General features: G+C 52.7%; 5 protein-coding genes across 5 annotated transcripts; 4 read left to right on the top strand and 1 right to left on the bottom strand.

Annotated features, from left to right (window-relative positions):
• Positions 1–819: 819 nt before the first annotated feature.
• Positions 820–2,709, top strand: AB675_4547 (uncharacterized protein; the record flags this gene model as incomplete). The annotated part of the gene is made up of 1 exon (XM_018144693.1): positions 820–2,709. The coding sequence occupies one exon, from the start codon at positions 820–822 to the stop codon at positions 2,707–2,709; it is 1,890 nt and encodes a 629-aa protein (XP_017998888.1).
• A 449-nt stretch (positions 2,710–3,158) lies between these two features.
• On the top strand, positions 3,159–5,449 carry AB675_4548 (uncharacterized protein; the record flags this gene model as incomplete). The annotated part of the gene is made up of 2 exons (XM_018144694.1): positions 3,159–4,292; positions 4,343–5,449. 2 exons carry the CDS (start codon positions 3,159–3,161, stop codon positions 5,447–5,449), a joined length of 2,241 nt encoding a protein of 746 aa, XP_017998957.1.
• Positions 5,450–9,810: 4,361 nt separating this feature from the next.
• AB675_4549 (Threonine synthase) lies at positions 9,811–11,472 on the top strand (the record flags this gene model as incomplete). The annotated part of the gene is made up of 1 exon (XM_018144695.1): positions 9,811–11,472. One exon carries the CDS (start codon positions 9,811–9,813, stop codon positions 11,470–11,472), a length of 1,662 nt encoding a protein of 553 aa, XP_017999134.1.
• Positions 11,473–11,840: 368 nt separating this feature from the next.
• Positions 11,841–12,956, top strand: AB675_4550 (uncharacterized protein; the record flags this gene model as incomplete). The annotated part of the gene is made up of 1 exon (XM_018144697.1): positions 11,841–12,956. One exon carries the CDS (start codon positions 11,841–11,843, stop codon positions 12,954–12,956), a length of 1,116 nt encoding a protein of 371 aa, XP_017998975.1.
• A 185-nt stretch (positions 12,957–13,141) lies between these two features.
• AB675_4551 (uncharacterized protein) lies at positions 13,142–13,943 on the bottom strand (the record flags this gene model as incomplete). The annotated part of the gene is made up of 2 exons (XM_018144698.1): positions 13,142–13,515; positions 13,571–13,943. 2 exons carry the CDS (start codon positions 13,941–13,943, stop codon positions 13,142–13,144), a joined length of 747 nt encoding a protein of 248 aa, XP_017999089.1.
• Positions 13,944–16,300: the final 2,357 nt, after the last annotated feature.

Genomic DNA, 16,300 nt, shown 5'->3' on the forward strand with positions numbered 1-16,300 from the left:
ATGTCGGAAGAAGAGGTCTTTGATGATGCTTCGCCAGTTGAGCATCGTGTGAAGGACGAAGAAGCACTACCACAGTGAGGGCGCACTTGTGGTTGTGGCTTCATGCATAGCGTGGCGTAATGTTTCCTGTACAGACTAGCAAGCCAGCAGGAGTGAGTGGGCCCGTTATGACATCTCCATTCACTACGAATACCTGAATCTTGTAGTTTTTAAGCCATTGTGTTTGCTCTTTGGTTCAACCGTAATGGGCTGTATTCTGCTATGATATGATAAGTGGTGGCAAACAGAGAGGCTTGAGACACAACGAAGACGTTGTGCTGAATTGAGGTTAATGGTCTGCAGGGGCAGCCCTAGAACCAGAGCCACTGTACGGTGGTTCCGACCGTCGAGCTCACGCAAGGATCTTCCCGGTGTTTTCGACTCCCAAATCGAGTCAATTGCCTGCTCCACCTTTGAATAGATGATTGAACCTATTCAACTGCACGTGAACGACAAGTCAATAATAGCGACGCGTTTGAAGTGAAAGATCCATTACAAGACGCACATGCGGCTGCATCCCGACGATTCGATTCATCGCCCTGCCAACAAGTACAAGTGATTCAGTCTCAACCACAAAGCGCGTCTCATCTTCTTGGCTTCGACTGGCCATCCTCCTCGCAAGGAATGCCTCGTACGCTTTCGGACAGGCAGCAGACTGCGACAGGAACTGCTTGTACATGTTGACGCTGTCCAAGTTCGTTGATTTGATGTGCTGATCGACTTCATTGACCATTGGTTGGAAAGGCAAGAAGTAGTTTTCGACCGTTCACAGATCTCACCATGCCGCCACGAAAGTCGGTCGGTCGCCAGGTCGGCGCGACGCCGGCTCGATCAAGCAGTTCCATGATCAGTGCTATCCAAAATGAGAGTCCACAGGTGCGAAGGTCAACCAGACAGGCGACGGTAGCAAGGTCCCAGGTCAGTGGAGAGTCCGGTGGAAGGCTGGCAGCCCGATCAGTATCCAAACAACCATTACCGGATCTTCAGAACCAACAATCTTACGCATATGGCGCCAACAAAGGGTCAAAGATGCCAAATGCGCTGGGCACGGCGGGCAAGCAGTCACTTCAGGACATGGCTGGGCACATCGAGGAGGAATTCGAGGAGGAAGAAGATGATGAGGACGACGACGACCGCGAAGTGGAATCGGAGTCTGACGAAGCTTCGGTTGCCTCTGAAGTGCCCGAGGAGAGCCAGCGGGAAGAGTCTCGAGAACCCGAACGATTGAATGAGCGCAACGAAGGCCAAGATGTTGACCAGTCATCGGATATATCGCAGCCATCGCAGTTCCCCAGTGGACTGATGGATCACAGCTACAATTATGAGCGTGGCATTCGACGAATACGGACCATCAATATTCGAGCACGTGCGTCACAGCCATTCACACCTATCAAGAACATATCTCGCGGTACGAGGGATGGTGTCAGTCGATTAGCTACCTTAGTCTCGAGGGTCTCCGAACAACTCAGGTCATGTCTGACACGGAGTTTAAGTCAAGCCTGGTCTGCGACATCAGACATTCTTGCTTCGATGTTGCAGTACTTACGCAAGTTACCAGTCACATCGATATTTGCAGTCATGGCAATCTTGTTCGGACTTGTCCTGGGACTCGGCATGTTTGGCGCGACCATCTGCTTCTTCTATCAGCGTATCGGCTGTGCGGCGTTACCGACTACAGGGCTCGGCGGTAGTCTACACACAGGCTTCAGTACTATATGCGGCGATTGTGCGACTGCGGCGACAGCTGTCGACTTCAGTAGTCTGTCCACCGGGGACATCGCGCAAGTCACCTCCACACTGGCAAACATAAACAGAAAGGTCCAAGATCTCGAGCGTCGACTCAACTATAGAATAGATTCGAATCAAGCCACCCTCGCATCGGATCTTCAGACACTAAAGCAGCAACAGCTTGCTCTCAGCAATCACCTCGCTGATCACGTTGATCAAACGGTTGGCACGTCCGGCCACGTCGCTTCACCCCTCATACCAAAAATCAACTTCTTCGCTCCCTGGAACGGAGTGCTCGTCGATCCTAATAAGTCAACGCCGACAAAGGAGATTCAACTTAGTGTGCTTTCACGCTTCTGGAAGAAGTTTGGGGGAATGGAGCGCCACTACGCGAACGGTCCTACCGCAGCTTTAACTTCATGGCAAGACTACGGCGACTGCTGGTGCGCAGCCGATCAATTACATTCCACTCAATTCGGCCAGGATTTCGTTCGACTCGTCGTTAGCACGAACGAGATGATCTATCCCACGGAGCTCGTCATTGAGCACTTCCCAAGTGCAGGTAATCTCGACCGTGAGGCTACACCACGCAAGATCGAGCTCTGGGCGGACTTTTCACACCTTGACGATGATCAGTGGCAGCAGATGAAACTCGAGGACATGCAGAAAGGCAATGTGCTGGGCCCGAATTGGGCGAGGATTGGGAAGATGACTTACGATGTGTCGAGGTCGAGTCACATCCAGACGGCAATGTTGGACGTGAATCAGTACGGGCTGCTGCATGCCGCGCAGAATTTTGCGCTGAGAGTAACAGCGAATTATGGTGGTAAGAACGTGTGTTTGTACCGGGTGAGATTGCATGGACAACCGGTCGCAGCGCCCGAGGCTGGAAACACGCAAGAATGGTTAGAGAGGATGGGCTACCGGGCTGAGGTGGACTAACTCCAGCACAGACTGCTGTATACACGGCACAGAGTATGACATGCGAGATGGCGCCCATTTGCGGAGTCGGATGAGCGACTGCGCCCGTTCAGACAGAAATGAAATTTTCAGAGAAGCCACCTTCAACAAGGCGTCTGTGCGACTGACAAGAGCACTGTCGCAGCTTCCGGATGATTACTGCGATACTGACGCAGAACCTCATTATTCCATCTACGCTTAGTACAAGAGCGACCTCCGAGTTTCCTCGAGAGACTGCCACAAGGGTGTCGATCCCGAAATCGTCATTCGTATTTTGCAACCGTGATCCAGACATGCGACACTTGGCGATTGGCGATTGCACGTGTGGTACGGAATGTGAACTGCGCGAACTCGTATCACGTTGCGATGGCCATACTTGTAGCGAAGATTCTAGCTCTGATACCTGAGATGCTCCACTTCACACCTACAGCATGGGCTTCAGGACGACCGGCAGCGACGGCAACGTCACCTGTCACTCCACAAGGGTCCAGGGCTACCACGAAGATGCAGAGATCTGTTTAGAATGCTACAGACGTTATGGGAAGGTGTTTGAGCCTCTTCTTCTGCTGCTGCCCTCTAAGCATGAAACTACAGGTCAGTCCTCCGCCAGGCTTGACACTGAGCAATGCTGGGATACTCCAGAACCGGAACCCGCTGTGCAATTCACCTGGTCGGCCGAGCTCGAGCTCTCGTCACTCTGGAAAGAACGAATTGTTTCGACCTGTGTGGTCTGCCGGCTCTTTACACATCTTTTCAGTCCAGCATCGAAGGAAGCTGGGATCGAGTTTGTATGGGGCCGTAAAGCTGGCTTGCTTGATGCTTCGCCGCCATGCACGGTCAAAGAGCGGTCCAAGGCCACGCTATGGTTCTCTTGTCGCAGTACAAAGCCCAACAAGGCGAGACACCATGGTCGTGCCACACGTATACTCTATGAAGACATACACTGGCTCGAGCGTGGGCAAGAACAGGGTCTTCAACGCCTGAATGTAGGAGATGATTCCGTTGACCATTGGGTTGACTTCGACTGGCTGTCCAGCCTGCTGAACTCCGTCCTGTCTTTGTCAAACATTAAGGTCCAACCAAACGGTCCGGAACACATTTACGGTCTCCACCTGATCGACTGCGAGAGCAACGAGGTGGTCGAAGCAGTTCCTGGTTGCTCTTATCTAGCTCTGAGCTACGCATCTGGCTCTTGGAATTCCGAGAAGACAGTCGAGAGCGCCAGAGCTGCCTTCCCCAAGTTGCCCTTTGTCCTACCACCAGTGGTGCGCGACGCAATGATGGTGACACGAAAGCTTGGACACCAATACCTTTGGGTGGACATGTTGTGCATTGTGAAAGAAGCCCATAGACAAGGTCAAGTCGCAGCGATGGACCAGCTCTACCTTGGTGCTGCGGCCACAATCGTCAGTCTCGAGGAGGATGCGGGCACCCATATGCCAGGCGTAATCATGCCTCGGTCGATGCCCGGCGTCAGGTGTGGCGGAAGTTTTGTTTATGGGTCCGACTTGTGCGATGCTGTGCGGCTGGATGCCCGAGAGATCGAGACGAGTGCATGGTCAGAGGTGAGTGAAAGGATATCACCTCGAAGTACTTCTCCTTGACAAATCTCCAGCGCGGGTGGACATATCAAGAGGGCAACCTATCGCGGGTATTGGATTTCTTCGGTCGGCATAGAGTCACTCTTCTCGATCCGGACGGATGGGATGCTGAGCCAATTTGTTATGGATTGGCAGAACGACACTGGAGTGAGCGCCGTAAAAGTTCGCGGAGATATCAGAGTTGCAAGCAAGGAGGATGGGCCCCGAGCAGACTAGACTGGGTACTCGGGAAGGGCCCGCTTGCCTCTGTCATCGAGGGATACTCTTCCCGCCAGCTTAGACATCAACGAGAAAAGCTGGATGCCATCCGGGGCCTGTTGAGAGCTCGTGGTGTCTATTCATACTGGGGAACACCATTGGGTGTCACATATTCAGACAGCTTCGGCATAGCCCAGCGCCGGTCGAACACAGCATCCTTGGCCTATTGGCTTAGCTGGCGTCCCAAAAGGCCTGATAGTGACCCAGTATCGACGCTTTGGCCGACCTGGTCCTGGCTTGCTGGTGGTTCAATCATGTTCGACAACGCGCCGGCATGCGAAGCGAAGTCGACGAACCTGGGCTACGCGTATCGCATATCTCTCACGAGCGTCCGATTCGAGGGTCTCAACGGTGTCTTGAGGACAGCTGCTCAGCTCATAAAGACACAGACGCACCGTGTCATGCTACCAGAAATCGATCGTTTCATACACGTCAGGGGTCCAGTGTATCAGATCCGCCTCAACCCCTGCAGCACTCGAAGGGCTGTGCACCCAGCTGACTACGACTGTCCACCGCTGATGGGAGAGTCGTACACAGCGCGAATCTTCCGCGATAGGCACAGGGAAGATCCAACGACAGAATCTTTCACACCGTTCCTCACTTTGATCGTTGGCTTCTGGCATACAATGGAGTACGCTGTGCATATAGCAGCTATTGTTCTGGAGCAAAATGTGGACGCATACAGACGATTCGGTCATCTAAAGATCGTCCTGCGGGCGCCTCGAACCAAGACTCTCGTCACGGAGGAGAACGGCAAGACAAGCATACGCAAGTTTTATGCGAGTAGGCGTGAGTATAAGGCTCAGATGCTGAGAATTGCACGTCTGATGGCACTAGATCAACAGACGGTGCGCATTGGATGATAGTGCCTGTGGCAGTCCTGCCAAGGTCACCAGCTTGCAGGCAGGGGTCCACAGTTAAGGCTCAGGTTGATGGTGGCAGCGGTGTGCGCATGACTCGGGTACAACAGCCAGTGTTATGAAGGCTCAGCAGTAAGATCATGGCTGGAATAGATCTCCAGTTCTGTCGTTTCCGTTCCAGGACGTTGTTTGGTGCGTTGCCAGACACTGGCATGACGGGATGCAGAACAGAAAACGTCCGTTTAAACTTTATTGCTACGACATCAGGGAGGCATACCACCATCACCACCAATATTTCTCGGAGATATTTTCTATGGTACACTACACAGTAACAACGACTGCTCTCACACATATCTAAGCATGAATTGTCGATGCCATCGACTCATTCACCGGTGAAGGACCTCCATAATAATGAAATGTTATACATCGTCTTGCGATCCCGGCCTTGGGTGCCTGTCCACCATTCACAGCTGTGACTTGCCGGTCTTCTTGCCAAATGCTTTGTCGACTCCAGCAACCTGTGCCTTGAGGTCTGCATGATGCTTATGCTGTCGAGAGGTGGCACTACCAGTCTTGGAGGCGGCGACGTTGTATGCTGTCCACGGCAGAGACTTCGTAGGAGAGGTCTCGAAGTGCTTGAGGTTGGTAATGTCTGACTTGGGCATGGTTGTGTCTGGCAGGGCATGTTAAATTTGCTCGAGTAATATGGCATCGCATAGGAATCAGCAGCAGAGATCCCGAGGCGTCATACCTTGTGGTACAAGTGAAAGTCTATGGAGCTGGGTAGGTCTGTGCGTGTCCGAGACGTCGATGTCCTAGGAGCAGTGCCGACACTTGAAGATCTGCTTGAGATGAATTGAGAGCGCGCGAGGGTTGTGGATGACTCGACTGCTATTACCAGGACGAGGCACTCGCCATTTATGTACAATACGCTCTGGTCCCGGATCCTATCAAGTTCCCACCCCTGGGACGAGTGCCACCATCGCAATGTGGTTGCCTGGGTAGGGATTTTCGACTTCCGCTTAAGCAACGCCGACAACAACACGAGAACATTGCTGACTTAGGCTTGAAACCATCCAAGATGAAACAGCGCTCGGTCCATGCCAGACTCATCTTTGTGCTGAGCACACTCGTTTTGGAAGACAACAACAGCTGGGATATTCAAATACTCCGCCAGTGAGCAGGGGCCCCAGTCATGTTGAGACGAACTCTAGCAGCAACAACGTCGCCTCTCGGTGCCCAGGAGATCCACTTCTTGCGCGATAGAAAGATGTCAAGTCCGGGCCATAGTGACTGGAATTTGTATGAGAGGAAGAGGGATAGCGACGATTCATCCGGCAGCGCAAGTATTGCCCGATCTAGTAAAGAGCATCGAGCGGGCGTGAGTGAGAGTCGAGTGGTAAGTACGTCGGTCCAACGTGGCCTCACATGACGCGGACAGGCTGCTTAGCTTGATCCATTTCATTGACTGATCGGCCGGGAAAGCCCACTCTCGCTTCGCTCAGGGCTGAGCGGATGTTGACATTGTTGAGATTGATCAATAGGGGACATCCGGTTCCTGTTGGCCGAAAGTCATGGTCGCTGTTAGGTCGCGCTAGCCGGTCATGCCGGTTCTGCATGCATGACAGCCAACTGAAGAACTCCGGCGCCGAGCAGTGGACGCACGCACGAGGAGAACTGCTTTGGTGTGTGTGGATCTGCCGCAAGAACAGTACGGAACGTAGCAACAAACAAGGCGCGTCGAAGCTACAAACTCCTCATTCAAGGAGTCATCCGTGTGTTTCAAATTTCAGCCCTGAGAACCGGTGATGCTGTTATGATGGCAATATTGTGGCAACATGATCGAGCGCCCCTTGTCAGTCCACTGATCAGCAATTAGCTGCCGTTGTTGATCTCGGGACTCCGGGACTCGGGAGATTGACATTCTGGAAGGTCGCTTACGCGCCTTCCTGGGAACTTGACGTGCAGCGACACCAGCCCCAATGGAGGCAGGCGCCCACAAAGCGAGCTCGAACTAGTGGTATTTCGCTGCCAGGCTGCCACGTGGCAAGCAAGGGTCTTGAGTACCTGGCATATTTTGAAACACTTGTTCCTGAGTCCTGCTGAATGATTTGGACTGTGGAAATGGTAGCATACGAGGGATCGACGAACATGATGCCATGGTCTCGCGTGTCCAGCCTCATTATTGGGTCGTCGTGCGGGCGCAATCTCCCAAGGTGAGAAGGACTTTCGAAGAACTTTCGATGCGATCAAGCACACGCCCAAGCAGCAGACGTCAGCCAAAGGGCCTCTGTCGTGACGGTCGAGAGCACCAGCAATTCCGATCAGGCTCCTTTCGGTGGGCCGGCGAACATGGGTTACTGTCAGTCAGTCAGATGCTGCTCTGCCCCTGCTTGACGGACTTTGGAGCCACCTATTCGCATATCCGGTGAGCGAACAAAGCTTAAGCATGGCGACCATAGTGCAAGTCTTTGACCTACTGCTAGGCACTGGATATCGACTTCACAAGCCTCTCCTAGCTTCATGCCCGCGGTCCTCTTTGTGTTGAGCGGACGCCACACGCTGGCTGACGAGAGTGGCTGGCCGCTGCTTGAGTACACGATCCTCTCAGGTACCCTCTCGAGCTTACATCGACCAACGGAATGTGCCGAATGCATTATGCCCAGGAACATGTGGGAATTGCAAAGTAAGCTTCAAGAAAGCTAGTACAAGTGTCGCTGTCATGCTTCCTCTTCCCAATCTCCGCTCATTTCATCAGATGTGCTTCCCATGCTGACCCTGGTTCCTCGTGGACGATGTGAGCTGAAGTGAAGTGTCCTCATATCACCATCAGGCTTTGAAGATTCTCCGTGTCTGGACCCAGTACGTGTCTTGCTCAAGCCGGTGTTGCAGCTAATTCCTGAGCTTCCAATCACCGACTTGTGTTTCATTGCCCTTGTGCCAACGTGGTTCAGCCAATCACTGACACATATGACGCATAACCTTCCTCGAAGCGGTATAGAGAAGTGCCGGTTCAGCGAGTAGCACGGGTTCTGAAGTGTCCTCCGGATGGATGGTCCTCCTATAGACCACCGTGAGGTCACCTAGATGGCGAGCTTGTGTCCTTTTGTCGCAGACGCTGTTGTGCTCTTGCACCTCGTTAAGACTTATTGAGCCCGTGTGACGATGGCGGACGGGAAGGCTGTAGTAAAGTATCATCGTTCGTGCACTCGTGGCCGATGAAGTGGCGGACGCGAGTCTGAAGGACTTCCGGAGACAGCGGCTGGGACAACGCTGTCAACACAGCTGTTCAGGAACATCTTGCCGCGGCACACAGCGTCGATCTCGGAGAGCATACCTGCTGGCAGACATACTAGTAGCATTCTGACATTGATATTGCGAGACTCGGAGATGCCTACGCAAGTATTTTTGACATCAGTTCCAGGCACTCGAAACATTCGCATGTGCTTCGGACGATGGCTACGAAGCACATTAGTCACGCGAAATTGTCTCATCATGCAGCAGGACCCAGCACATTCATTGGACTCACCCTGATCGCAGAAGAACTTGTTTATCTCATCAATCATACCAACTCTTCCCAAGCCACGCCACTTCAAGCGATTTTGTGGAAGCGTGAACTCATGAAAAGTTATGACCTGTCAGATTCAGTCATTCGATACCTCCCTCATCAAGCGGCACGAAGCCAGGCCTCGAGTTGGGTCGAAGATCATCACCACTCTCTTGCCTAGACACTCATCCGAAGACTCGTGTAAAGGCGCGTCGAGAGTACAAAATTTTTCACTCTAGGGCATCGGAGACTTCGAATCATCAGCCAGGGTGAGGTCTGTGGCTCGTGAGAGAGAACACAGAAGAGGACGTTTACTATAGAAATGATTCTATGAAGTACTGCATCGTTTGTTAGCATTGAGGCGAAATGTAGGGGCATCTGGGAAATCTTACAAGTCGCATGAAGGTCGGAGAGAAGTTGCGGCTGCGTTGAAAACATTTGTAGATTTTCGAAGTGGAGCTCGGCCAGGACGGGACTAGCGTAAGCCAAGGCCGGTGCCGGCCATAGATTTGGCCGAACGATTTCATGCTGTGAACTTTTTGTTCGACAAGGCGTGAGTCAACTTGAGGTGCGCTTCAGGCCGTGTCCTAGAATCATCCGCCGCATGAGCCAGTTGTAGACACACTAGGGATTTCGTCGAGGCGGACTGACTAAGATACGCCTGGAGTATCGGCACCGACCTGCTACGTACATATTTGCGGACAGGTTATTCAGACCCGGCGAAACACTCGAATTTCCATTTCGCTCGACACAAGCTCCTCAAGGACTATTTCGCTCGTGGGACACAGCTCACCAGACCGCGGCTTCCGAATTCATCATGGCAGGAGTTACAGCCAGATACTCCTCAACGAGGTTCCAGGACCCAGCCCAGAAGGAATACTTCTCGTTTGAGGAAGTAGTACTGAAGGGCTTGGCATCAGATGGAGGACTATTCCATCCGCACTCAATACCAAATATACGCAGTGAACTTCAGTCATGGCAGGACCTCTCCTTCTCAGACCTTGCATTCAACATCATGCGGCACTTTATTGACGACTCAGAGATCTCCGACAGTGAGCTGAAGACCATTGCTGATTCCTCCTACACTCCCTTCCGGTCAAAAGACGTCACCCCTGTCATCCCTCTGAGCAAATCTTCACATCTTTACCTCATGGAGCTGTTCCACGGCCCGACGTTCGCATTCAAGGATGTAGCCTTGCAATTCCTTGGCAACCTCTTCTCGTTCTTCCTGGTCCGGAAGAACAAGTCCGTTCCATCGAATGCCACACGACACCACCTGACTGTGATCGGGGCTACATCTGGAGACACAGGGTCCGCTGCGATCTACGGCTTACGCGGCAAGCCTGACGTCTCCATCTTCATCATGTTTCCACACGGCAAGGTGTCCCCTGTGCAGGAACTTCAGATGACCACAGTGCCCGACCCTAACGTGCACTGCCTGTCAGTCACAGGGACGTTCGACGACTGCCAAGACTATGTCAAAGCTCTATTCTCGGATCCAGAGACCAACAAGATTCACCACCTGGCTGCAGTCAATTCCATTAATTGGGCGCGTATCCTTGCCCAGATAACATATTACTTCTCCGCCTACTTCCAGCTACTTCGACAGCAACCAGATCTGAAACGAATTCGGTATGTCGTACCCACTGGAAACTTCGGCGATATTTTGGCCGGCTACTACGCCTCAAGGTTGGGTCTGCCGGTCTCGAAGCTCATCATCGCCACAAACGAGAATGATATTTTGCACCGCTTCTGGGAAACAGGCACATACTCGAAGTCGCCAAAACCAGCATCTGAACCGCACGAAGGCATACCTGAGGACGGGGCGAAAGCCCACGAAGAAGGCGTCAAGGAGACGTACTCGCCAGCCATGGACATTCTGGTCTCGTCGAACTTCGAGCGTCTCCTGTGGCACCTGACCTTCGAGCACGAGTGTAACCTGAACCCGCATGTCAAGTCAGAATTATCTGTGCGACAAGCTGGCAAGAAGATCAACGGATGGTTCCAACAGCTAAAGAACACAGGCAGCTTCACCGTCGACCCCGAAATATTGGAGCTTGCAAGAGAGTTGTTCACTAGCTACCGTGTCAGCAATCCTGAGACGCTGGACATCATCAAGGGAGCATATCGTGGAGAAGCTATCGAACACAAAGGCTACGTGCTAGATCCACACAGTGCAATTGGCGTAGCGGCATCGTTGCGCGAGCTGCAGAAGGCGAGCTTGGCGCCAGGCGAGGTGGTAGTCAGTCTGGCTACAGCACACCCTGCCAAGTTCGCTGGCGCGGTCGAACTGGCGCTCAAAGAGGAGGCTGATTTCAGCTTCGATACTGTGCTGCCAGAAGAATTTAAAGGTTTGGACGCTCTCGAGAAACGAGTTGTGAGAGTGGAGGAAGGCAAAGGCTTGCCTGAGATTCGAGATCTGATCACTAAAGAGGTGGAAAAGGAGAGGGCGGAAAGAAATGGAGCGGCTCATGATTGATGCCGTAGTGAACAGCTTGCCAGCCTATCTATGCAGAAAGCCGGTGCATTCGCGATACATCTTTCGAACAATTGTTGTGCTATCTTGGCAAAAGTCCCTTATGGTTGGGTGGCGACAATCGCTGCCTGACATGGAGTCGAATGCGCCACCGTAGATATAAAACAGCCATCGTAGCGATTCTTGGTTCTCCTTCATGGTCGGCATTCTCGCATATGTAGGAGGAGATCATTCACATTGTGCTGCCGCTGGCTCTCTCGAAAGTGGCAATAGTTGACCAGAAAGTGCGAAGTTGTGTTGTCCTTGCTCGAGACCGGACGAGCACACAAAACTCAATCTGAGAGGCGATTACAACTGGGACTTCCAGCGTGATGGCTGCTTCGGCGTATAGATCTGCACATCAAGATCTCGTGGAGGAAGTCACGAGTGACACAGACTCCTGGATTCCGGTACAGCCTCACAAGACTGAAAGGCCGAAAAGGATGAAGCCAGAATTGATGTACCAGGATGACGCCACATTTGAAAGTGAACCTCTGGTGGACACAACAGCAGCATTGACGCTCCGTTCGAAGAAAATAGCTCGTCTACAAAAGAAATCGCAGAAGAAAGAAGCGAAGCGTGTCCATTCCGACATCAAGTCCTTTCTCGATCTACCTCACGAGCTGTTACAGGAGGTCTTCAGCTTCTTACAGCCTAGCGATGTCTTCAACCTTATGCGCGTGAGTCAAGCAACAAACCAAGTCATCTCCGAGAATGAGGCCTCGATTGCCCAGTCCATCATCTCTCGTCGATACTGGATCTTGAGTCGCTGTTTCCGGCGACCATTCGATCTGGCTGATGTGGCAAAGGACGCCCTTCCAGCTTTACTCAGCCGGCAATGGCAGGATCGTCTACGGATCCACAAGAATCCTTATCAGCATATCAAGCCGATCGATCCAACCATGGTCTGTACTTGTATGTCGTGCGTGCTGGCCTGGAACAACCTGAACATCATCCTAGATCTCGGTCACTGGCAGGGCAACCTAGAAAGACGGGAACCATTGCCGATTGTGCCACGAGGCAAACGACCCGAGTGGAATGAAGACCTCCTGAGAAAGCACGCGGAGATTGTCTCAAAGGCTATGCGTTCGCCGCTGACCTATGCTCGAATCCTCCAGATTCACCTACAGACCACAAGTCAAACGATACTTCGCAGTAGTCGATGGCGGAAGAAAGGCGAAAAGGTCAACCCAAGCAGGCCTCGTCTCTACCATATGACAGATGCTGAGCTCGCAAGCGGCACCGATGAGTATCTAGGAAGGAGTGGGCCGCCGAGCTACCAGCCATTGTTCATGAGGGACAATTACTACAGCGTCGAAGCTTTTGTGCCGAACAGAAAATGGGACAAGGAACAGCAGAGGTGGATGTACTACTCAAATTGGCCGCTACCGCATGAGCAAGATCTTGCCTGGGTCATGCAGCGCTTCACACCACAGGCTGCGGCTTGAATGGCCCAAACCGCTGCCTGAATTACGCCAAGTCTTCGTCGAGCAACTGCGTGCACTCCTGCCGGCCTCAAGTGCGGACTTCGTGGAAGGCGCCTCCATACGATTTCAACGACTGTGGGCGGTCAGGGTCCGACTTCCGTGTTTCGGCGACTATTGCGCAATGACCAGGTGGCCGAATGGTGGACTTATGGCACTCGACATGTATCAACCGGCTCAATCTCCGCGTCGCCTCTATCGCGATCCCACAGGATCTCCTCGCTGGAGTGACTGCACATTTGTACCGGCAAGATGCCTGCAACATCCCAGGGGCGGGGATCAACACGATAGATCCGCTTGATATTTTTGTTCTTCGTCAGTTGCCAGAACTCGACTTGGTTCCACATGGAATCCTGCCGCCAGTCGACACCCTTCTTGGTGAAGAGGTATGCGTGCGGATGGATAGCTGCTGCCGCCAGTGCTTGGTACGAGCATACGTCGAATGTGAAGAGAGGATTATGGCCCTGACCTTCCTGATATTGGATGTTGTTGTTGTTGATCCAGTCGACCTGTGCTTTGCGCCCTTTGGCCAAGTCAGTATTCACGCAATTTGTGTCTCGGAGGCCCGCATTACTCACAATTCAGGTTGATGTGCTCGAACCACCAATACCAACGCAGCCGTCTGCTTTCCAGCCAGCCTTGCATCCAAAGTATCTCGGTGATCGACATCGCGGTGCCCATCTGTGCCGAGTCCCCAAGATTAGTCCAAAAGACTGCGACGTGCTGGTCGTCCGCCAGACCATAATCCGAAGTATCCCGAATTCGAGCCACGATCTCGGACAGCTTTGGCAACTTCTCATCGCACTGGTAATTGTTCTCGTCGCCTGCCCGGATGCATTGGCGTTTTCCAAGATCTGCGAAGGTGGTGTTTGATACTTGGGCTGGTAGACAAGAGGATACTTGCATCAGATACGATAGCAAGGCTATCGCGATTGCGTTGATCGACTTCATCTTGTCGGCTGCTTCAACGTAAACGGTGTGGATTTGGACTCGACGGTTGTTTGACAAGATTTGCGAACGGAGAGCGTGATCCCTGTGTGTGGAAAGTCATGGAACAATTCGTCGCGAGCTACGAGCGGTCAGTATGACTCGAGGAAAGCGCGAAGCTTCACTGCTTCACGGCACTGCTCGCGATCATTGGCACGTGAACGAGCTGAGCAAGTACGATCACAGAATCCCGCTGTGACATTTGTTCCGTGTGAACATCATTGAGCCATATTGTTGATTGTCATCGAAGTGCAAGTAGAGACCTGTCGTCATTCCACGCCGACTCGTAGGACTGTCATGAGTTCATTACTCGCCTGTGGTCATACGTTCGATATAAACATGACAAGGCGTCCTAGGCCTGTTGTGGTGTGTTCGGCGGTAGTAACAACACAACATTGAGGCATCACCCTTGTTGTGGATGCTTCATGCATCGGCACGGAGGACCGCAATGCACATGACTTGTGGTACTTACACCCAGGTGAGAGATTTCCAGTAGTGTTAGAGCTTGCAACGACTCGATTCCATCGGGACCATGGTGCGCCATGAGAAGACCGTCAGACCGTGCACACAAGGCCTCTGTGATTAGCACAAGGTCCAAACATGCCAACTATAGCAGATCGACCATTTCATACGACAAAGCCTTGGGGCAATGCCGCCTCGACTTCGTCCTGTTAATACATGAATAGACGAAATCGATCAGCCGTTGTCGTGCCAGCCGCCATCGGGAGGCGGTGGGATTGGGCATCAAGAATATCAGCCGGTTGTTGTGACTGTGAGGTCATCAGAATCCGAGAACGACTCGAAAGCTAAGCATCAGTCGCTTCGCAGCGTGCCGCACCACGAGCGCTGTCAAAGTGGGCCTCCCACATCATCTTTAGCAATAACATTCCTATTGTTCATATAGCACAGACTGCTACTACTGTAGATGGCCTTATGGGAAGAGAGTACCGAGACGCCGGATCAGCCACTTCAGCAAGATATGGCGGGATTGTAAAACCCGACATTAAATCAGCCACTGAAGACACTCGGGATTGCAATGCCTAACTGCACTTGCAAGAAATGGATAGCGAGCTTGTGGGAATCTTCGATGTCTAGGCCTTGGCCCCACAGGGGGTTGCAGCACGATTGGATCGGCCTCACTTGGGCAATTATTTTGGCCATCCACAGAGACCCTAGCGGTCCCCACAACCGCCAAACACATCTCAGAGATACTGTATTAGCACTCTGCGTTGTCCAGTTTCGGTACGAACGAGTCGTTGGCTCAGGTGCATCGAGGACCTCTCTGTCGTGCCAGCTGCAGTGAATCGCGCCCCAGGACCTCTATGGCTGTCGTATTGCACGTGAGCGTCCTTTGCATCGCCAGATACGCACATTCGGGTTTGTCGTCTTCGACTGGCCCTGTTGCCGAAAAGGTGTAAGAGGCCAACAGCGTGGGTTGCGCGGTATTCTTAACCCCCAGTGAGCCTCGGAGCGGTGTTCAGTCAGACTTGAGCGCCATGGCTTCGAATGGAAGGACCAATAGCTCCAACCAGAGCTCGAATGGTCAGCGCAGGCAAACAGAGAATTCGGGAGAACCAGAGGAAGTGAGTGTGCATTCTTGAGTGAATCAGTGACCACGATCTCACGTCGACAGGACGGTAGGCGGCGAGGATGCCCTGACGAAGCTCATTACCTGACGCTGCATAGAACGTTCGCCGGCTGACCGGTCGATTGAAGAGCTGGAGCAGGATTCAGAACTGCTTCAGCAGTTGATGACCGCTATCCAACGCGGCACGGACCAAGAGATAGCGTCGCTGACTGCAGCGATTCGGAATGCTCGAAGTCTGAACGAAATCCGACAGGCAATTGCTCGTGTCGTGCGAGCACAGAGCTCTCGACCTGAAAGCCAAGCGAATGGGAATTCATCGTCAGAACAAAACAATGGCAATAGTAGCAGCAATGGGAATGACAACAGAAATGGGAATGGCAGGGCAGACCTGGCCTCGATCCTGAGCCAACTTCGTCGACGATAGCAGACCGACCATCGCTCGCAGAACTTACTCGGGGGATATAGGCGGCGTTGTGTGACACATCAAACGACCAGAACAGGAGCACTGTGGCGCCTGACGCTGGTGTCTCGCATGCCGCCTCCTGACCAAAGCTTCAAGACAGTCGCCAGGATATTGGTTACAAGAGACGCAATGGCCAAGCAGGTATCCCCAGAGCAGTTGTGAAGTCGGCATCACCGGTGCAAGCGTCGTCCAAGTTGGCGACGGAGCGAACTCGGCTTTGAAAATGGGGAGTGCTTGCTCGGCTCAATTGTCGGTGCTGGAGCAGAACCG

The sequence above is a fragment of the Cyphellophora attinorum genome (assembly GCF_001299255.1).
Source record: "Cyphellophora attinorum strain CBS 131958 chromosome Unknown Contig16, whole genome shotgun sequence".
NCBI lineage: Eukaryota > Fungi > Ascomycota > Eurotiomycetes > Chaetothyriales > Cyphellophoraceae > Cyphellophora > Cyphellophora attinorum.